General features: G+C 42.6%; 1 protein-coding gene across 1 annotated transcript in view; it reads left to right on the forward strand.

Annotated features, from left to right (window-relative positions):
* The window catches only part of ube2ql1 (ubiquitin conjugating enzyme E2 QL1), a 47,303-nt gene extending 27,719 nt beyond the window's left edge, over positions 1-19,584 (forward strand). Inside the window, exon 2 of the mRNA XM_080205240.1 lies at positions 18,308-19,584. Within this exon, the coding sequence (XP_080061366.1) occupies positions 18,308-18,439 (132 nt within the window). The 3' untranslated portion in view covers positions 18,440-19,584. The remainder of the gene's footprint in view (positions 1-18,307) is intronic.
* The last annotated feature ends 4,300 nt before the right edge of the window (positions 19,585-23,884 follow it).

Here is a 23,884-nt window from a genome sequence, read left to right on the forward strand (position 1 = left end):
CCAAGGTGAGGTCAGATCTGTCTAAATCCAATTATCAGGCTCAAATCCAAAAGGTTCACTGGTGAGCCAATCAGCATCCATCATTAGATAATCAGGCTCGTAGCAATTTTCAAAATTATGGTTCATGCAGTCTTCAATGGCTAAATCCATTAAAAAGCCTCAGGGTCCGCTTGTGGACTGTGGTCAGCAAGTTCAACAAGCCTGACTTAGATGAAGGAACTGAGTGTAATTATATCCAACTTTACTGACAATACAAAACTAGGTGGGAAAGTACGCTGTGAGAAGTACACAGAGACTGCAAAAAGATAATGAATGATAGGTTAAGTGATTGGAAAAGTAGCAGAGTATGTAGGGAAGAATATGGGGAATGTGGAAAATTATCTACTTTGATGAGAAAAATCGAAAAGTAAACTCAAAGAGCAGCCTTGATGGGTCAAACAGCTGACTCCTGGTCAAATTTTTTATGATCAGAGTATCTCTTAGAAGGTGAGAGATTAAAAAATGTTGATACGCAGTGAGATTTGGGGATTTTTGTACATGAATCACAAGTTAACGTGCAGGTAAATTGAACAATTGTGAAAGCAAAAGATATGTTAGCCATTGTTGGAAGGAGAGGGGTGGTGAGGTTAGAATATCAGAACAAGAAAGTCTAGCTTCAGTTATTCAGGGCTTTGGTGAGATCACACCTGAAGTATTTGTACAGTTGCAATCTTCTTATTTAAGTCCAGATCTACTTGATTGTTTACCAGAATGAGGGGGCTGCCCATTCAGGATAGATTGAGTAGAATAGATTCATATTCTGTAGAGTTTAAAAGAATGAGAGGTAATCACATTGAAATATGTAAAATGCTTAAAAGGGTTTGACAGAGTAGATGCTGCTTCCCAGCTGGAAATTGCTGGGAGCCAATCCCAAAATAAGAGTTTCTCATGCAGGCAATACCGCCCCCCCCACAACATTTCTCACCCCACCCCAAATTAATGGAGGGAGTTTTCCCAATGCTGGCAGCTTGACAACATGGCTTCTCCCAATATTAAATGCACCCAGCTGCCATTTTTCTGGAAGTGACAGACTGGATTAAATTCTACCCAGAAAAATCTGTTTTGGATCCACAGTAATAGCCAAATTGTGTATACAAAAGAACTGAGAGAGAATGAGTTGCTTGGAGTACAGAACTTGAGTATTTCTGGAAAAGAGGCTCTTGAAGCTTTTTGCCTTGCACTCAGAAGGACAGATAGAATAATCCAAATTTAAAAGGGAACAATTGAGACTGTATGAGAAAAGAGTGCTTATTGGTTGGCAAGTTGACTGACTCATCGAAGCATTGTCATGGAAAATTCACCAGGGAACTACTTTGTTTAATTCAAATGAGGTGCAACATGTTCATTTTGCTCGTAGAAGCTTTAAGTCTCACTCCTGGACTTGATGACCAGGGAAGATGTGTGCATAACTTGATCAATCATCAGCTGATATGAATGGGAGACTCCTGGTCAGCCATGATTGATATTGAGAGGCACTCTTCAAGCTATGTTCTCTGTTGACAGGGTAGCCACCTTGTTCCAGAAAAAAAAAGTTAGCTATGGAAATAGATACCTGTATCACACATCTCTAGATGTGAGGAAAACGATGACTATAGGTCTGTCTCTAGCCCACTTAAAACGCAGTACCTGCATAGGGGGATTTCAGATGCGATAGGAAAGATTTGGAGAGACACTTCCTGGTCACAAACAGAAGATAGAGAAGATATAATATGAGAATCCACATTTGAAGCCTGACTTCCTGCAGTGGAATGAAGAACATTAACAAACCAATGCCAAAAGGTACCACAATTCTATTTGGTACTAAAGAGTTTGAAACAGGATTGGTGAAATCAAATAAAATTTATTTTTGAGTAATACCTGGTGATCCTTGTTGTAAAATATGCAGACGTAGATGTTATCTGAAGGGAGGATGAGACTCAATTGGAATACTTACCAGTAACTTCCTTTTGACCTATTGAGCCAAGTGCTCGTGGATTGCTGGTCACCATGAATGATGTATGTGGTATGAATTTTGTCATTGGGAATTTCTCTAGTGTCAATGTTTCTCCCCCACTCTCATGATAGCTTTGTCCAAATGTTGTTAACATAGATACCAGCAGCTACAGGAGAACAACATTTGAGGACATCACTGGCATAGATCTTTAAAATGGAATACTTTAAATAAAAATCTTTGAAACTTAAAAATTCCTAGCCTCATAAGAATAAGGTCAAATAACCCCTCCAAGTTACTCCCCATCCTGCTTCGGAATCTCATCTCTGATTTTACACTGGCTGGATCTCTTTTTCTAACTGTCTTGTGGGTACACTAAAACACATGGACTGCAATGGCTCAAGAACGTGGCTATCACTACCTCAAGACCAAATAGGTGTGGGATGCAAATTCTGTCCTTGACTGTTTGGCTGATCAGATGGGCAGAACAGTGACAAATGGAATTTAATCCTGAAAAGTGTGACGTGATGCATTTTGGGAGGGCTAACAAAGCAAGGGAATACACAATGAATGGTAGGATGCTAGGAAGTACAGAGGACCAGAGGGACCTTAGGTGCATGTCCAAAGATCTCTGAAGGCAGCAGGACAGACAGATATGGGTGGCGTAGTGGTTAGCATTGCTGCCTCACAGCACCAGGGACCTGAGTTCAATACCAGCTTTAAGTCACTGTCTGTATAGAGTTTGCACATTCTCCCTGTGTCTATATGTGTTTCCTCCAGGTGCTCCACTTTCCTCCCACAGTCCAGTGATGTGCAGGTTAGGTTGATTGGCCATGCTAAATTGACCCTAGGGTCTGGGACTAGCAGGGTAAATATGTGGGGTTATGGGGTTAAGGCCTGGGTGGGACTGTGGTTGGTGCAGACTCGATGGGCTGACTTGCCTCCTTCTGCACTGTAGGGATTCTGTAAGGTGGTTAAGAAGGCATACATGATACTTTCCTTTTATTAGACAAGGCATAGAATATAAGAGCAGGGATGTTATATTGGGGCTGTATAAAACACTCATTAGGCCACAACTAGAGTATTCCATGCAGTGCTGGTTGCCACACTATAGGAAGGATGTGATTGCCCCAGAAAGGATGCGGAAGAGATTCACCAGGAGTTGTCTGAAGTGGCACATTTCAGTTATGAAGAGAGGCTAGTTAGCCTCAGTTGTTTTCCTTAGAGCAGAGAAGGCAGAGGGGGGACCTGATTGAAGAGTACAGAGTTATGAAGGACATAGATAGGATAGATGGGAAGGAGTAGAGGGGTCAATAACCAAGGGGCATAGATTTAAGGTCAGGAGCAGGAGATTTAGAGGGTATTTGCGGAAAACCTTTTTCACACAGAGACTGATAGGAATCTGGAACACACTGCCTGAAAGGATGGAAGAGGTAACAGTTAACAAGCATTTAGATGAGCATTTGAAACACCATAGCAGAGAAGGTGACAGACCAAGTGCTAGAAAATGGATTAGAATGGATAGGTATTTGATGGTTGGTACAGACCTGATGGGCCAAAAGGCTTACGACATTCCAAAATGAATTTTTTTTAAAAAATTGTATTTATTTCTCAACAGTCTGTTTTTTTGAGGGAATAGCTACTGTGTTCCTTGCATCATCATTTTGACTACCTAATTCAATGGTTATTTATTCAAATCTGCCATCAATATTGTTTAACATAAATATTGGCAATTTAATAATTTCTGCTTCTTTCCACTGCGTGAACTTTATTTAGAAGGGGTCATTTTCTCTTATTGGGCTCAGAATTGCGAGCTCATCTTAGCAGAAATGTGTTCCATGGAAACTAGAAGCAGGAGTGTGTCATTCGGCCCTTCAAACCTGCTCCGCCATTCATTTTGATCATGGCTGATCATTGAATTCAATAGCCTGATTCCCCCTTCTCCCTCCATATCCCTTGATCTCTTTAGCCCCAAGAGCTATATTTAATTTCTTCTTGAAGTCAAACAACATTTTGGCCTCAACTACATTCTGAGGTATGAATTCCACATATTCACCACCTTCTGGGTGAAGAAATTTCTTTTCACCTCAGTTTAAAAGGTTTACCCCTTATCCTCGAATTATGACCCCTAGTTCTGGACTCCGCCACCATTAGGAACATTCTTTCTGAATCTACCCTGTCTAATCCTGTTAGAATTTTATAAGTTTCTATGAGATCCCTCTTACTCTTCTGAACTCCAGTGACTATAATCCTAACCGACTTACTCTCTCCTCATACGACAGACCTGCCATCCCAGGAATCGGCCTGGTGAACCTTCACTGTACTCCCTCTATAGCAAGGACATCCTTCCTCAGATAAGGACACTAAAACTACACATGGTATTCCAGATATGGCCTCACCAACACCCTATACAATTGCAACAAAATGTTCCTATCCCTAAACTCAAATCCTCTTGCCATGAAGGCCAACTTACCATTGCTTTCTTTGTTGCCTGCTGTACCTGTGTCTTACCTTCAGTGACTGATGCCCGATGACTCCAAGGTCTTGTTGAGTATCCACCTCTCAATTTACACCCATTCAAGTAATAACCTGTCTTCCTATTATTACTATCAAAGTGGATAACCTCACATTTATCCACATTATACTGCATCTGCCATACAGATCCCCACACACTCAGTCTGTCCAAACCACACTGAAGCATTTCTGCATCCTCCACACAGTGCACCTTCCCACCCAACTTTGTATCATCTGCAAATTTGGAGATAATACATTCAGTTCTCTTCAAATCATTAATATGTAATGTGAACAGTTGGGGTCCAGCACAGACCCCTGCGGAACCCCACTTGTCACTGACTGCCAATAAGAAACAGACCCATTTATGCCAACTGTTTGCTTTCTATCCATTTCGAGACAGTACCTGCAATCCTATTTGCTTTAACTTAACATAGTAGTCTGTTGTGTGACATCTTGTTGAAAGCCTTCTGAAAGTCTAAATAAACCATATCAACTGGTTCTCTTTGGTCAACTCTATTATTTACATCCTCAGAACATTCCAATAGATTCATCAAACATGATTTCCCTTTTGTAAATCTGAGCTGACTTTGTCTGATTCCCAGTTATGAAATCCTTGATAATAGACTCTAACAACTTCCCTAGTACCAACATTAGGCTGAATGATCTTTAGTTCCCTGGTTTCTCTCTTCACCCTTTTTGAATAGCGGGCCTACATTAGCTATCCCCCAATCTGTAGGAACTATTCCAGAGTCCAAAGAATTTTGGAAAATTACCACCAATGGATACTATCTCCAGTACTTTCCTTAAGTACTCTGGGTAAAGATTATCAGGACCTGGAGATTTATCCACCATCAATCCCATCAATTGCTCTAAAATCATTACCCTACTATTGCTGATTTCCTTCAGCTGCTCACTAAACCATGTTTCCCTCAGCATTTCTAGTACGTTTTTCATGTCCTCCTTTGTGAAGACTGAAGCAAAGTACAATTTTAATTCCTCAGCCATTTCTTTATTCCCTGTTATGAATTAGAGTCATACAGTCATAAAGGTTTACAGCATAGAAACAGGCCCTTTGGCTCAACTTGTCCATGCCGCCCTATTTTTTAAAAGTCCCCTAAGCTAATCCCAATTAGTCGCATTTGGTCCATATCCCTCTATACCCATCGTACGCATGTAACTATCTAACTGCTTTTTAAAAGATAAAATTGTACCCACCTCTACTGCTACCTTTGGCAGCTTGTCCCAGACACTCACCACACTCTGTGTGAAAAAATTGTTCCCCTGGATACTTTTGTATCTCTCCCCTCTCACCTTAAACCTATGCCCTTTAGTTTTAAACTCCCCTACCTTTGGAAAAAGATATTGACTATCTAGCTGATCTGTGCCTCTCATTATTTTCCCATTTCCCATGAGGGGCCTACATTGGTTTTTGTCAATCTTTTTCTCTTTATATATCTATAGAATATATATATAGTCAGTTTTAGATTTCTTGCTAGCTTACTTTCATACTCTATTTTTCCCTTCTTAACAAATCCGTTGGTCCTCCTTTGCTGAATTTTAAATTGCTCCCAATCCTAAGGCTTATTGCTTTTTCTTGCTAATTTGTATGCTTTTCCTCGAATCTGATACTATCTCTAATTTCCCTTGTAAGCCATGGTTTGGCCACAATTCCTGTACCATTCTTGCACCAAATAGGAATAAACAACTTCTGGAGTTCACATATTCATTCTTTAAATGTCTGCCTTTGCCTGTCCGTTGTCTTTCCTTTCAGTAATGTTTCCCTGTCCATCATGAGCAATTCATGCATCATACCGTTATAGTTACCTTTATTGAGATTCAGGACCCTGCTGTCAGAATCAACTACATCATTGGCAAAGAATTCTACCGTATTATGGTTACTCATCCTCAAGGGTTCTCATATAACTAGATTGCCAACTAATCCTTCCTCATTGCACAACACCCAATCTGAGATGGCTTGCTCCCTTGTTGGTTCCTCAAAGTATTGATCTAGAGAAACATCCTATATTTCCAGAAATTCCTCTCTAATGCTTTTTCCAACTATAGAGGTACAGTTTGGTGGTCTGTATACTAGCCCCACCAATGTTTCTTGCCCTTTGTTATTTCTTATCTCAACCCAGACAAATTCCACCTCACCTATGCTCATATTTTACCTCAACATCATGTCAATGTCTTCTTTAGTCAGCAGTGCAACTCCACCATGTTTTCCTTTCTGTCTGTTCTTCCTAAACACTAAATAGCCCTCAGTGTTTAGTTTACATCCTTGCTCACCTTGGAATCATGTCTCCATTATGCCAACAATATCATACCCCCCTACATCTATCTGTGCAACTAATTAATCCATTTTGCTTCCAGGAATGCAGACACATGCTACACTCGAATAATAGCTCAAGTAAAACAGAGTGCATTTTTCAATATATGATTTCAGCAGGCAGGATTCCCCCATGGGACTGGAAAGTTGAAAGATGAATGCTTTAGTGCTATGATTCAATAATGCAGGCATTTTGTTTACCTTAAGACTAGTGCCTGTGCATCATGGTAGACCCACTGCATCACTCAGTCTTTTTTTGGGCATTTGCTATTTAATTTCGTCTCTAGTTGTTTAAATACATTGAACAGTGTGAAAATTAGTTGGAATTTTGCGCTGAGATTTATTTGACTCTGGTTTAACTTCCTCTGCACTATTTTTAGTGGACTGGAAACCGGACTGCCACCATGGGCGGCACAGTGGTTAGCACTGCTGCCTCACAGGGCCAGGGAACTGGGTTTGATTCCCGGCTTGGGTCACTGTCTGTGCGGAGTCTGCACATTCTCTTCGTGCCCTGCGTGGTTTCTTCCAGGTGCTTCAGTTTCCTTCCACAGTCTGAAAGATGTGCTGGTTAGGTGCATTGATCCGAATAGGCGCCGTAGTGTGACGACTAGGCAAATTTCACAGTAACTTCATTGCAGAATTAATGTAAATCTTACTTGTGACTAATAAATAAACTTCTTTTAATACACTGTCTCCATCATTTTAACACAATTATAAACTTATTTATTTTAAATAGATTGACTTGATTAAAATAATGAAGAGGAATTTCACCTATGTTTCGATAAATGTTAAAGATGGCACAGAGACCTTTTATGACAAAGTCTGTCAAGGCTGAATGGGTAGTTAGTGTGAGAAACTGGGATGATTCTTTGGGTCCCACCAGGGGCATGAACAATCATGGATGGGACCCAAATATATTGGTGTCAGCCAGGGTGTTCAGAGAATTCATTCCCAGAGCCGGCAATGTTCATTGCTGCAGGGGAGGGTGGGATAGTGATGCCGTCTGCCTCCCAATTAAGACCAATTAAAGTTGTTGAACTTTTCATGGGGATATACAGTTGCTGCCTGCAGTTGACCAGCTGAAAGGAGATGGGTATAGATGGAGAGCCATTCATGGCCATCCCAAGGAATTACCTTGACCCCATAAGAAGGTCAGCAGTGCAGATAGACTTGTTTGGGAAAGAAATACTCTTGGTGCTCTGTGTGACAGAAGAGTGGGCAGTCAGTGCTCAGACATTGAAGGATTGACATCACCCTGGCATTATGGGGGAAGATGAGCAGGGGCAAGGATGCCAATGAGAATAGCATGGGCATCTGTCCACAAGGATGGCTGCAGGTGTCAATGGGAGCAAGGATTTCAGATGTTGAGCCAAATGATGATAAGGACCAACACCTTTCAAAGAGCAGCAAGAGAAAAGCTAGGCAGGAAGCCAATGGAAGCCATACCCTCAACATAGGAGTCAGACCTGGAGATGACCTGGACACGGGCCTGTAACACTCTAGGCCAATGGTCACAAACATAACTGAAGATCTTACACCTCGAATCTCACACCACTGCTCACCATGTCTTGCCAATAACACTATAGTTACTGTGGCCTTGAATTTTATCTCTTCTGGCTCCTTTCAAGGATCTGCTGTGTACCTTACTGGCATCTCACTGATGGCTTCAAACCACTACATCTGTCACGTCATTGGCACCCTACGTGCTAGAGTTGGATAGTATATTCATTTCACAGCAAATATGACCTGATAGGAGCAGAGGGCAGTGGGTTTCAGTGCAATGGCAAGATTTCCCCATGCAAGGCACCATCAATTGAATCCATGTGGCCTGTCCCCTGGTGCCTTGATGGTCAATTAGATTCATTAACAGGGAGGGCTTCCATTCACTCAAGGTTTAGTTGATCTGTAATCACAACAAGAACATCCTTCTTTTGTGAGCTCACTTTACTGGCAGTAGCCACAATGCCTTCATCATCTGCCAGTCCACATTGCCTCAGTTGTTCATTCCAAACCCAACATCTATAGGTTGGATTATGGCGGATACGGGAGATTCCATGAAGAGTAGGCCCTTCTGCAGGTTTGCCAGACAGAGACATTGAGGGAATATAACCCTCAGGCTCCTCAGCATACCCTCAGGCTCCTGAAGATGTGATGTGGTGACTGGACCACTTGGATGATGTCCTCAAATACCCTCCTGTACAGATCTCAATCATTGTTGTGGTCTGCCATGTTCACCATAACATTCTCCTTGAGGAGGGTGTGGGTATTGGGATGATGAAGCTCTCATGGGAGATAGCTTAACTGGGGAGGAGCAAGAGGTGAGAGTGAAGGAGGAAATGGAGGTGGTGGGAGATGACACTGAATAGAGAGATACCTTTACTGCAATAAGAGGTGGCTGATCATAGCTCAGGACCTGAATAGATTGTGAGGATGCCATGAATATGAAAGATCTCCTGATTCAGCAGTGTTTCACCTGACCCCCTCTGACCCAATTGAGGGGTTTGGCAAGACAGGGAATCTGAGACACCATTACTAACAGATCCACACAAGATACAGCGTGGAGTGTTTGTCTCTTTCTGCCAAAGAAGCAAGTGTGCCTGCACAGTCTTTGTTCCCATTGTGGAGGGTCCTATGATCTCTTTCACCTTGTGTCACTTTTCCTATCAAAGCAGCAATAAAAGGAGTCCCATACATGGGGCTTAAAATGTCATCTTGTACAGTACAAAAACAGAAAAAAAGTAGGGAAAGTATGAACCTATCCCTGCGACCCTTTCAGTGCTCTCTGATGTGGTGACATCCACACTGAGCCACACCAATGCCATGCTCCTCTTGTGAGCTCAGAGATGAATGCAGCCTTCCTACTTGTCAGTTTATTGGCTCATCCTCATCGTGGAGATGCTCATGAAGCAATTCCAGAGGCTGCTACAACTGCAGCATTGCAGAGGCACCCTCCTCACTTGGCCCTGCTGTACTGATGCTCCTTCAGTCAGAGGGACAAAAAAGGCCAAAGATGATGAGGATGCCCCATGAGATGAATGCTCATCCTCCTTCATGATATCCTCAACCCTTGCTGTGCACTCTGGAGCTAAGGCGCCAGCTGAAGTGCAGCTGGCATCCCCAAGGATTGCTGTACCATTAACACCACTGGTCCATGCTACACAGCACCTCATGCATCCTGTTGACATCGGTGAGTAGTTTCTACAAACACTCTGATTAAGTCCGTGGATGGCTCTCCATGAGATTGGCCACAGCCTCAGTAGCAGAGCTCATGCATTCAAACCCTGAGCCAATGGGTTTCCCAGCCGTCAGCCTAAGACCCCTCACTGGTTCAAAAAACTCTGGCATGTCGGAGCACATCTCCTGCTGGTGTTCGAAGTGCAGTCTTCTTACTTGTGGCTCCTGAGATCCTGTAGCTCTGTGCTAGCTGAGTAGCACAAAGTCTGTCTTTCCTCATCTGAGCGGAAATGACCCCAGCTCTCCCTGCCTCTGGCACCTCCTGATGACAAGTGCTATGATCATTTACCCTGTGCCACTTATGACACACGCAAGGGCCCACTGAGGTGAGAGTATTTTCTATGGCTTGCACGCTCATAATATCTGATGATGCTTCATCACATCTCTCTTGGTCCCCTGGGCCTACAGAGAGAGAGGATGCTTTGATCATCTTCAGCTATGGAGACACAAGATGATGAGAGAGATCCTAGAGGGCAGAAGCCTCTGCAGTGCTGTGGTTATCCAATGCAATTCGGTGCACAACATCCTATCGGGTGGGGTGGAGTGCAGTGCACTCTGAAATGACTACATTGCTTCGCTGTGAGCTCCTGATTCACCAGGGTTGACTTGTCCACTATCCTGGCTATGTCCATGCATGTCTTTATTGGTCAGGGCATTGAATGCAAGTGTCAAGATGTCATGTTGCAGCTTTATAAAACTTTGGGAGGTTGTGGAGGCATTGGAGAGGATGAAGAAGAGGTTTACCAGGATGCTGCCTGGATTAGAGAGTATGAGATATAAGGACAGGCTGGACAAACCAGGGTTGCTTTCTCTGGAGTGGTGAGGCTGAGGGCAGATATGATAGAAGTCTATAAAGTTGTGAGAGGCAAAGATAGGGTTGACAGTGAGAATCCTTTTCCCAGAATTGAAATGTCTAATACTAGGGGGCACGGACTTAAGGTAAGCAGAAAGTTCAAAGGAGATGCGAAGGGCAAATGTTTTACACAGAGACTGGTAGGTGTCTGGGACGTGCTGCCAGGGCTGGTGGTGGGGCATTTAAGGGACTTTTAGATAAGCGCACAAATACGCAAGGTATCATGTTCAGCGCATCATTGTGGGCCAAAGGGCTTGTTCCTGTGCTGTACTGTTCTGTATTCTCTCTGCAACTTGGGTAAAATGGAGGAAAAATGGCACTGCTTCAGCTTCAGACTGCTATTTTGCTTATTTCTCCCACAAGGACAAAAGAGAGCAATAAGAAGCACTGAGTTTTCTGTGTCCATTATCATGTGGCCCCATTTATTAGATGGTATATGTGTCAGTGTTGACAAGGCCTCAGTAGCACTCTTAGTGCTGAGCCATTTTGAAGGGTGAGTAAGTGCTCTAGGCACACATTCCTCCCATGTTCAGGAGCAGTTGTTCTGAAACTCCTCAGTTGGTGTGTCTGCTGCAGGGCAAATAACCAGATCCTATCTTTAGGAATGTGGGCTGCACTCACCTTGCTTGAGCATACTGGGTCATTGAATCTCTTCTGACACAGGATTTATATCCATCTAATCATCTCCCTCACAACCTCAGTAAGAACAGCCAGATCTGCATCTGTACCTTGTGGGCCAGCCCTGCCCCAGGCTCTGGGCCTCTAGCTATCCTGTGACATCTTGATTTGACTCCTGTCCTGTGCAGTGCTCTGCAACTTTCCTCCTTCAATCAAACATCAGTCTCAGAGAAAATGCAAGCTTGATTTAAACTTACTATGATGATCATTACTAACCCCCCTGTGTTCCTTCCCTGGCAGCCTCTAGTTGAACAACAAGCACATCTCCATGTTAGTTAAGGGATCCCATGAATATCGTGCAGCAAATCGATACCACCACCACCGCGCCCCCCCCCCCCCCCCCCCCCCCCCCCACTCCCCCGGCAACCCGAGGTTAGGATCACAATGGGAAACAGTCTCTTCTCCCATTTCCCATAACTAACACAAAATGTCAGCACTGAGTTGCTCATTCTGTTCTCGCAAAGTCTGAGGAATTAATTTATATGATGGTGTTCTGTGAAGGTAACTGCATTTATTCTGCAAATGGGCTGTATTATAATTGACGTGGTGCATTTTGGTACTAACACTGGATGCAATGCATTTGAATTTCCAGCATTAGAGTCATAAAGTCATAGAGGTTTACAGCCTGGAAACAGGCCCTTCAGCCCAACTTACCCATGCCACCCTTTTTTAACCACTAACCTAGTCCCAATTGCCTACATTTGGCACATATCCCTCTTTGCCCATCTTACCCATTTATTTTAAAAGACAAAATTGTACCTGCCTCTACTACTACCTCTGGTAGCTTGTTCCACCCTCTGTGTGAAACACTTGCCCCTCAGGACCATTTTGTATCTCTCCCTTCTTGCCTTAAACCTAAATCTACGCCCTCTAGTTTTCTCCCACCTTTGGGAAAAGGTTTTGATTATCTAGCTGATCTATGCCCCTCATTATTTTATAGACCTCTATAAGGTCACCCCTCAGCCTCCTACACTCCAGAGAAAAAAGTCCCAGTCTACCCAGCCTCTCTTTATAACTTAAACCATCAAGTCTTGCTAGCATCCTAATAAATCTTTTCTGCACTCTTTGTAGTTTAACAATATCCTTCCTACAATTGGGTGACCAGAATTGCACACAGTATTCCAAGTATGGCCTTACCAATGTCTTGTACAACTTCAACAAAGTGTCCCAACACCTGTATTCAATGTCCTGATCAATCAAACCAAGAATGTTGAATGCCTTCTTCACCATCCTGTCCATCTGTGACTCCACTTTCAAGGAGCTATGAACCTGTACCCCTAGATCTCTTTGTTCTATAGCTCTCTCCAACACCCTAGCATTAACTGAGTAAGTCCTGGTTTGAGCTACCAAACTGCATCACCTCGCATTTATCTAAATAAAACCCCATCAGCAATTCGTCAGCCCACTGGCCCAATTGATCAAGATCCTGTTGCAATCCTAGATAACCCTCTTCACTGTCCACTGTGCCATCAATCTTGATGTCATCTGAAGACTTACTAACCATGCCTCCTAAATTCTCCTCCAAATTATGAATATAAATGACAAATAACAGTGTACCCAGCACCGATCCCTTGAGACACAGTGCTGGGCACAGGCCTCCAGTTTGAAAAACAATCCTCTACAACCACCCTCTGTCTTCTGTCATCAAGCCAATCTTGTATTCATTTGGCTATCTCACCATGAGATTTAACCTATCGTGTGGCCCATAGTTCCCAGGATTTTCCCTGCATCTCTTTCTAAACAAAGGCACAACACTTGCCACTCTCCAACCTTCAGGCACCTCACCTGTAGCTGTCGATGATTGAAATATCTCGGCTAGGGGACCCGCAATTTTCTTCCTAGCCTCCCCAACATCCTGGGATACGCTTCGCCAGGTTCCGGGGATTTGTCTACCTTGATGCGCTTTAAGACTTACAGCACCTCCTTCTCTGTTATATGTACACACCTCAAGACATCACTGCTTATTTCACCAAGTTCCCTAACATCCATGCCTTTCTCAGCAGTAAATACTGACGAGCAATATTCATTTAGGATCTCACCCAACTCTTGTGAATCCACACAGATGAACTTGTTGATCTTTAAGAGGCCCCACTCTCTCCCTAGGTACTCTTTTGCTCTTTATGTATTCGTAGAAGCTGTTTGGATTCTCCTTGGCCTTATCTGCCAAAGCAACCATGTGTCGCTTTTTGCCCTCCTGATTTCTCTCTTTCCTCCTACACCCGCCACACTCTTCAAGGGATCCACTTGATCCCAGCTGCCTATGCATGTCATGAGCCTCCTTTTTCTCGATCAAGGCCGCAATATCCGAAGTCAACCGGGGTTCTCTACTTTTACCAGCCTTGCCTTTCACTCTGAAAGTGATGTGCTTACCCTGAATCCAGGTTAACACACTTTTGAAAGCCTCCCACTTATCAGACATCCCTTTGCCTGCCAACAAACTCCCCCCATTAACTTATGAAAATTTGTGTCTGATGCCATCAAAATTGCCCCAATTTAGAATTTTAACTTTTGGGCCAGACCTATCATTCTCCATAGCTATCTTAAAACTAATGGAATTATGGTCACTGGTCCCAAAGTGATCCCTCACTAACACTGCCCTTCCTTATTTCCCAAGAGGAGGTTAAGTTTTGCCCTCTCTTGAGTCGGGTCATCCACATACTGAATGAGAAATTCCTCCGGAATCAACAAATTTCTCTCCATCCAAGCCTCTAATACTATGGTTGTCCCAGTCAATGTTGGGAATTTTTCTTGGAGCTATCTGTAATCTCCTTACATTTACTTATATTTGCACTTCAATTTCCCGCTCTCTATTTAGGGGCTTGTAGTACAACCTTATCAAAGTGATTTCCCCCTTCTTATTTCTTAGTTCTATCCGTATAGACTCAGTGGCCAAACCCTCGGATTTACTCCCTCTCCCTCTCAATACTGCCATGATGTTTTCCCTAATCAAAAGTGAAACTCCCCCTCCTCTCTTATCTCCTGTTCTATCTTTCCTATAGCACCTGTACCTGGAACATTGAGCTGCCAGTCCTTTCCCACCTTTAGCCGTAGTTCAGTAATAGCTATAACATCCCAGATTACGTACCTATCCAGGTTCATCTGCCTTGCCCGTCAGGCCTCTTGCATTAAAATAAATACAATTTAGTCTGGACCTCCCTTGCTCTCTGTCCACCTTTTACCTGATCTGTCTAGGACTAGGATTACTGAAACTAAAAGGGTCATCTGGACTCAAAATGTCAGCTCTTTTCTCTCCTTATAGGTGCTGTCAGACCTGCTGAGATTTTCCAGTATTTTGTCTTTTGGTTTCAGATTCCAGTATCCACAGTAATTTGCTTTTAACTAGGATTACTAACACTGCCTTTACTATCTAATGTGCTCTCTTTAACTTTTGTGCTGGCCTTAATCTCCTCTTTTCTCCCCCTACTGCTTTGGGTCCCACACCTCTGCCGAAATAGTTTAAACCTTCCTGAGTGGCTCAAGCAAATCTCCCTACCAGGATATTAATCCCCCCTCCAGTTCAGGTGCAACCTGTCCCGCTTGAACAGGTTACCCCTTCCCCAGCAAAGATCCTAATGATCGACAAATCTAAATCCCTGCCTCCTGTACCAGCTCTCAAGCCACACATTCATCTGCCTAATCCTCCTATTTTTACTCTCACTAGCATGTGGCACCAGCAGTAGTCCAGAAATTACTACCTGCGATGTTCTGCACTGTAGCCTTCTGCCCAACTCTCCACATTCACTCTTCAAGGCCTCATCCCTTTTCCTACCTATGTCGTTGGTAGCAATATCTACAACTATCTCTGGCTGCTCACCCGCCCCCTTAAGAATGCCCTGCAACCGCTCAGAGACGTTGACACAATCACATTGATGGCGTAAGGTGTATATATATTATGTGAACATAATTGGCAATATTGCAGAAATCATTGACGATCTTTTTGGCAAATCTGTAGATTCTCTTTGTTGTTTTTAAATACATTTTAAATCCCGGCATTCATTGTGATTAAATTGTTTAAAGTGAATGAAAAATCATGATTGCTAAAGTAATTGGGAAAGTGCAAAATTGGAGAACTGTTTCATTGTGCAACAGGTGTTGGAACTTCAACCCAGCATAGGCGGCAATAATGTCCACAAGGCAGTGATTATAGATAATCATGGACAGCGGATATAGCATCTGAGTACTTCTCAGTAGCTAGCTATATTGTCGAGTTTTAACCCTGAATAGGTAATTTTAGAAATGCCACTACTGGAGAACATTTTCACCAGCATGTTTCTGAGTGTGGGCGTAGTCACTCACGCATATGGCAAAAGTATTCAGATTGCTGTTTTCTAGTTTTTAGGCTGCTGTTCCACAAAACCTCATCCATCCATTACCACCAAAATTGAAACAGTTGTCCTATTTTGCCACTTTGCTGCAGGTTGCAGTGACCTTATTTGTTACCTTGAAGCCGTGCGTCAATACTGGAATGTTCAACAATGGCATGTTGAGACATCTGATTATGTAAACTATTAAGATTAGTTTGTTGTGACCTGAACTGTAATGTGCATCCTGACTGTGCACGGTTTTGCTGTATAGCTATGCATGCTATGATTTGAACAGTTGCAAGTTTACAAAGCAGCTCTGAAGAAGTAAGCAGAACACAAGTAACCAACTCTGAGGAAATACAATGCAGCCTACATAAGTGGAAGTGACAACTGCTCATGGGCAACATTACCTTGGCATTTTTCCTTAGGTCTGTCAAATCTGCAGACTGTTATAGAGAGCAAACTTATTTTTTGCAAAAATATACTTTATTTGTAAAATTTCTGAAAGAATATTACTAACATTTCAAAATGGTTGTCACAGTGCAATAATATTCAGATTTTCTGTGTTGCACTCAGATATTTTTATACAATAAAAAAAATTACAGGTGATATTTAAAAATGGTCATTACAAATGACACAAAGGTGTTTAAGTTGTCTACATAAATCAAGCTGCACTCCGAGGTATTTCAGTATAATTGTGATACATGTAATATACATTCAATGTGTGTCATACAACCCAAGGGGATTTTATACAATGTTGCATCCCTCAGTGCACGATGGCTGAAAGATATTTTTTGTTTTTATTCCAATTCAATCAAATCAAGTCCAATTCAGAGTCTCAACAAGTTGGGACATTCCCGATCCAAGCTGACAAGACAGGGCTCTCACCTCCTGTCTTGGGCTTGATCTACAAGATCCAAACTGATTGGAATAGGCATAGCTCCTCCCCCAAGACTAGATCTCATTTTCATTTTAGCCAAAATGTCGCTTTTAAAAATTGCTTCAAATGAAGCTAAAATGTAACCTAGTGACTTCAACCAAGCACAGCATGTTGATACTACACTTGATCTTAGCTTTCCTCTTGTGTCTCAGGCACTGGCTGCCTCAGCCTTCAGTGCATTCCTCAACACGTAGTCCTGGGCTTTGGAATGTGTGTTACAGAGAGCAAGCACCCAGACAGCTAGATTTCCAGGTACTTCAAATGATTCCTGTCCAGGTAGGGTGGCCTTGAGTGTCAACAAGATTAAGCCTCTTTTACCTCAGTCATACTTGAGCACTTGGACAACTTCACCCACAAGCTTCTTAATGAGCCACCTCCCAAGTAAAAATTGGGGGGAATCCCTACATTACTTCTCTTCACCTTGCTATGAGTAGCAGCTGATGGAGGCAGTTTATTGCTTTCAATTCATCTTTTTATTTCTTTATTCAATATATTTTAAATGTCAGTTATCGGCAGAAATTGCAAATATAGACTGGAATTCTCCTGCTGTTCATGTTGAAGGGATTCTGTGGTCCTGCCAGCGACACACCTCCTGCTGCGGGTTTCCTGGTGAACTGGAATAGTTCCAGTGGGAATTCCTATTGACAGCAGTGGGACTAGAGGATCCCACTACTAGCAAACAGCGCCCCCCCCATCCACCCTGTCTACCACACGCCCCCCCCCCCCCCCCCCCCCCCCAAGAGAAATGCTGAGGGGAGGGCCAGAGAGTCTTACACCTAAACCTTGCTGCAGCCTCCTTAACTGTGGTTTTGCAACCTACAAAGGCTGCCTTTTGAGGACATTTTACCAGATTAGTAGATTAGGGGGTAGATTTCTAACTTGACCACCTGGCCAGTATACTCACTTAAACTCATTCAATTTTTATTCCCCAATTCTTTAGAATCCAATGTCACTGCCTCCGCCCCCAAATCAGCCACCATTGGTCAACCTACCCATGACTTCTCTGTTGGATACTCCATGGACTCCATGTTTACTCCATGGATGGGCATTCTATCGATCAGAGCTATCTGTCAGCATTGGAAATCATGATGTGGAGATGCCAGCGTTGGGCTGGGGTAAACACTATAAAAATTGTGGGTTTACTATCAAATATACTGGTTGGACTTTAACCTGGTGTTGAGACTTTTTACAGCATTGGAAATGCGCAGACTGTTTGACCATTAAATTTAACTAACATTTCAAATCAGAATAGATCTGGCTTCTTGCTGGTGATGTGACAATCACTCCAGTGCCCAGTCCCCCTGAATGTATGCTAGACATCAAAATCCGCCTGTTTTTAGGAGCTGTTGATAGGCTTAAAATCTTTACATGCTTTCTTTTCACGATGAGGATGCTCTTTAAACATATGAAAGTTGTTTTCTTCCTGTCATTTCAGTGAACAGAAGTACTGATCCATTTTATTTTGTGTTTCCTTCCTTTGATATAGGGCCGCATTTGCAGAAAAGTCGGGAAGACAAAGAAAGCCTTCACTCGTAAAGAAGCCGAAGCAACATTTAAAAGTTTGGTGAAGACACATGAGAAATATGGCTGGGTTACTCCACCTGTGTCCGATGGCTGAGCCATAGAGCTCCCAGCGTTTTCAACCCCAAAAACACTTTCACCTTCTCCGTGCTGTGTATGATCCATTCTTTCTATTTCAGCTTCAGTTAGACATGGCGATACTAAGGAGACATTTACGTTATTTATGAGGAAGATGTTTACAGATAAATGCCTAAGGGGATTTTTTTTTGGGCAGGGGGGGATCTGTTTTGTTGCTGGAATTGAGTTCATCTGAATTTGGTTGTGCTTCATTGTGTTTGCATCATTTGCCCATCCTACTACAATTTAGTATGCTTCGCTCCATGCTAATGAACAAATGGCATCATATGTTCCATTCATCGCCATTCCACCAATTTAAATTTAAATGAAGCAGTTAATATTTAATACCCAGGTGGCAAGCATAAGTTGACATTTTGCTGTGCTGTTTTTCACAGGTCACTGGTCAATGCAACTTGAAAATTGTAATTTCTGTGGAGCTGTGCTCTATCGTGGCTAAAATTAAAATTCTACATTGTCATGTAGCTGGTTATTGATTACTGAAAATGAACTGTTCTAACTACAAGTCCAGTGAGACAAAAATAGAAGGGTTAATGTGTTTCAGCATCATTATTGATTGGCATTACTGTACATTATTTATGAAAACAGTCTTTAACAGGGGAAGTCACCCCTGTCATTCAAACCAACATCTCACAGGGTTAATGTGCCTATGTGGTAAATAATGTCAGGGTTAATAGTAGAATTGTACATCAAATGTGTGTGGAACTAAGGAAAGCAACATGCTCATGATAGATTGTAGAGGAGTAGTTTTAAGACACTGCAGCGATACATTTCAAAATCCTGCAATAAATAAATGTCTTAAATGATTCAGATGTTTCAATTCCTACTGTATCTGCATGTTTAAGGAATCAGTGGTTGCTAGTTTGCTGAAAGAATGTTGCTGTCATTTGTTCTGTGTCAAGAGCTATTACATTTTGTCAAGTGGTAATGACATTTGTGTTTTTTTTTGTTTAATTTATTTGTGGTTTGCCAAATGCATAGCCTTTTGAGCATGTGATGGGCATTCTAACCGAAGGGTAAATCTTAAAGTTTGTTAAAATTGTCTGAATGGGATCAATTGCACTTAAGCTGGTATCTCTGTATAGTTCTTTAGTGACCAAGTATTGGTGGGAGATGGGGGGGGAGGGCAGGGGGTGGGGGGGCATGTAAAAGGCAAAGAAAGACAAAAGAATGGAAGAGAATATCATATTGGACAGTAAATAAATGCTCTTTTTAACCTGCTTTTCGTTGTCATTATTTTTTGGACCAGGGTTCTCCTTATTTTTGTATACATGCTAAATCATAAAGCAGCAGCAGATTATATAATGGTTCTTTTTACGCTTTTTTTTTGATTTCCATGCATAACACCGAGCCCAAATAGGCATTATAGAAACATAGAATGATTACAGCACAGATAGAGGCCATTCAGTCCCTCTTTTCCATGACAGCTCTGCAAAAGCAATTCTGCTAGTTTCACTCTTACGTTCCTTTCCCTATAACCTTGCAACTTTATTCTCGTCAGGTGCTTATCCAATTCCATTTTGAAAGTAATAATTGAATTAGTTGACCACACTCTCAGACAGTACATTCCAGATTCTTGCCACATTTTATACTGCGCAAAAAATGTCTCCTCATGTCAATGTTGTTTCTTTGTCCAGACCCCTTAAGTTGGTGTCCTTTGGGTCTCAGTACTTCCACCAATGGAACTAGCTCTTCCTATTTTCCCCCGTCTAGATCTTCAAGATTTTGAACAGCTCTATCAAATCTCATCTCACCCTTCCCTTTGCCAATCTATCCTCACAACTGAAGTCTCTCATCCCTGGAACCAAACTCATAAACCTTTGCTGCACCCTCACTAAAGCCTTTGCATTCTTTCTAAGAGTGCAATGTCCTGACTTGGATACAAAACTCCTGTTGAGGCTAAACAAGTGTTTGAAAAGTTCCATCAACTTTCTTCTTTTGTACTATATGTACTTAAACACATCAGGATCCCATATGTCCTTTTTTAACCACTTTCTCAACCTGCCCTGTTACCTTCAACAACTTGTACACACATAACCCAGGTCTCTGTTCTCACATGCTCTTTATAAGCTTATCCTTTGGATAATATTGCCTCTTTTTGTTCTTCCCATCAAAATACACCACTTCATATTTCTGTGCATTAAATTTCTTTCGCCATTCCACCAGTCAATGTTTTCTTGAAGCCTATCACATTAGATGCGATATGCCATTTGAAAATTTTGAAATTGTCCCCTGCTCACCAAAGTCTAGTCCATTGACATATATGAGAAGCAGTGTGATAGTACCAACTCCAGAACTCCACTGTCGCATGAGTCCAGTCTTCCTTCACCCCCAGATATTTGAAAAGAATTTGTCTCACTGAATTCAACAAAATAGATTCAGTGATTTGGGTTATTGCACCATCTGTCATTTCATTTATGATCAAATGTCATCTTTGACTAACATTGCCATTCCCATTCCCTTTTCTAATTCATCCATCTGAATGTTTTGTAACAATGGAGTGGCACAGTGGTTAGCACAGTGCCAGGGACCCGGGTTCAATTCCGGCCTTGGGTCACTGTCTGTGTAGAGTTTGCATGTTCTCCCTGAGATCAGGAGAGCCAGGCAGGCAATGGCCAGCAGGAATCCAAAGTCTTGATGTGGACCAGGAGGCAAGTTCCTACTCTGTCGGGTTTTACATTAAGTTAAATAAAACATTTTTGCTTTCCTTTTACTGGCAGCATCCAGCAGTCTTTAAAGACATCGAGAGCACTTTGGCTGTGCAATCATTTGTTAACAGTACTGTGAACTGGCACAATTCTGGACCTGAAATGACAATTTATTTTTATTATGTTCAGTTACAGAGTGTGGGCATTTCTGGCTAGGCCAGCATTTATTGCTCATTCCTAACTGTGCTTGACAAGGTGATGGCAAACGTCCTTCTTGAACTACAGCAGTCAATGTGGTGGACCCCCACAGTACTGCTAATAAGGGAGTTCCATTATTTTGACCCAGCGACATTAAAGGATTGGTGATATATTTCCAGTTAAGATAGTGAGTGGCAGATGGAATTCAATGTGGAAAAGTGTGAGGTTATGCACTTGGAAGGAGGATTGGAGGCAAAGACGATTTTCTAAATGGGAATATGCTTAGGAAATCAAAAACACAAAGGAATTGTGAGTCATTGTTCAAGATTCTCTTAAGGGTAATGTGCAGATTCACTCAGCAGTTAGGAAGGCAAATGCAATGTTAGCATTCATGTTGAGAGGGCTAGAATACAAGAGCAGGGATGTACTTCTGAGACTGTATAAGGCCCTGGTCAGATCTCATTTGGAGTATTGTGAGCAGTTTTGGGCCCCATATCTAAGGAAGGATATGCTTGGCTGTGGAAAGAATCCAGAGGAGGTTCACCAGAATGATCCCTGGAATGAAGAGCTTGTCATATGAGGAATGATTGAGGACTCTGGGTCTGTATCCGTTGGCGTTTAGAAGGATGAGGAGGGGATCTTATTGGAACTTACAGGTTACTGCGAGACCGGGATAGAGTGGATATGGAGCAGATGTTTCCACCGGTTGGACAAACTAGAAACAGAGGGCCTAACCTCAGGCTAAAGGGACGATCCTTTAAAACACATCCGAGGAGGAATTTCTTCAGCCAGGGAGTGGTGAATCGATGGAACTCGTTGCCATAGAAGGCTGTGGAGGCCAGGTCATTGAGTGTCTTTAAGACAGAGATAGATAGGTTCTTGAAATAAGGGGATCAGGAGTCATGAGGAAAAGGCAGGAGAATGGAGAAGAGAAAAATATCAGCCATGATTGACTGGTGGATCAGACTTGATGGGCCGAGTGGCCTAATTCTGCTCCTATGTCTTATGGTCTTATGGTGAGTAACTTGGAGGGGAACCTCAAGATGCTAGTGCTCCCTTGTATCTGCTGCTCCTGTCCTTCCAGATGGTAGCAGTTGTGGATTTAGTTGGTGCTGCCTATGGAGCCTTGGTGAATTTCTGCAGTGCATGTTGCAGATGGTACACTTTGCTGCTGCAGTGCGTTGGCAGTAGAGGGATTGAATGTTTGTGCAAGGGGTACAATCAAACAGGCTGCTTTATCCTGGTTGGTGCCAAGCTTCTTAAGTGTTATTGGAACTGCAGTCATCCAAACAAATGGAGATTATTCCATCACATTCCTGACTGTGCATGGTAGATAGTGGACAGGCTTTGAGGAGTCTGGAGGTCAGTTATTTATCGCAGGGTTCCCAGCCTCTGACCAACTCTGGTAACCACTAGATTTATAAAGCTGGTTCAGTTTTTAGTCAATGGTTACCCCCAGGATGTTGATAATGGGCAATTCAGAGATGGTAATGCTATTGAATGCCAAGGGGCAATGGTTAGATTTTCTCTTATTGGAGATGGTCATTGCCTGGCACGTGGGTGACATGACTGTTACTTGTTACTGTCAGCCCAAGCCTGGATATTGTCCAGGTCTTATTGCATTTGGACATGGGCTACTTCAGTATTTGAGGAGTTGCAAATCGTGCTGAACATTGTGTAATTATCAGCAAATATTCACATTTCTGACCTTATGATGGATGGAAGGTCATTGATGAAGCATTTGGACATGGGCTACTTCAGTATTTGAGGAGTTGCAAATCGTGCTGAACATTGTGTAATTATCAGCAAATATTCACATTTCTGACCTTATGATGGATGGAAGGTCATTGATGAAGCAGCTCAAGATGACTGGGTCTAAGACACTACCCTTAGGAACCCCTGCAGTGATATCCTGGAACTGAGATGATTGACCTCCTACCACCACAACTATCTTTCTTTGACTCTAACAAGTGGAGATTCACCCCATCCCTTTCCCCAAACTCTCCCCACCTCCGATTACCATTGATGCCAGTTTTACTAGTCCTCTTCGATGCAACACTCGGTCAAATGCTGCTTTGATGTCAAGGACAGTCACTCCTCATCTCTGGAATTCAGCATAGTCTGTGTTTAGTGAAAGATGTCATCTTAATAAAGGATGTCAAAACCTGTTCGAGGAATGACTGTCAAAAGGCTCATTAAGAGGTGACAACCCCTTAAAATGCCTGCCAAATTTCATTACAGAGGCTGCATAGAATTGATGGCTCACATGTGAACGTATGAATATACTATTTAAGAGCAGGAGTAGGCACCTCTACCCTGCTGATCTGACTGTGGGTTCTACTTTCCTGTCTACTACCTATACCCTTTGACTCCCATGTCAGACAAGTATCTAACTATTCAGCGATTCTGTCTCCACAACTCTCTGGGGGAAGGAATTCCACATTCTAGTGACCCACTGAGGGAAAACAATTCTCCTCCATTTTAAATGGGAGACTAACTGTGTTTCCTAGTCCTAGTCTGTCCCATAAGAGGAAACATCCTTTCAGCATCCACCTTGTCAA

This window comes from Carcharhinus amblyrhynchos, chromosome 2 (genome assembly GCF_965287045.1).
Source record: "Carcharhinus amblyrhynchos chromosome 2, sCarAmb.v2.hapA, whole genome shotgun sequence".
NCBI lineage: Eukaryota > Metazoa > Chordata > Chondrichthyes > Carcharhiniformes > Carcharhinidae > Carcharhinus > Carcharhinus amblyrhynchos.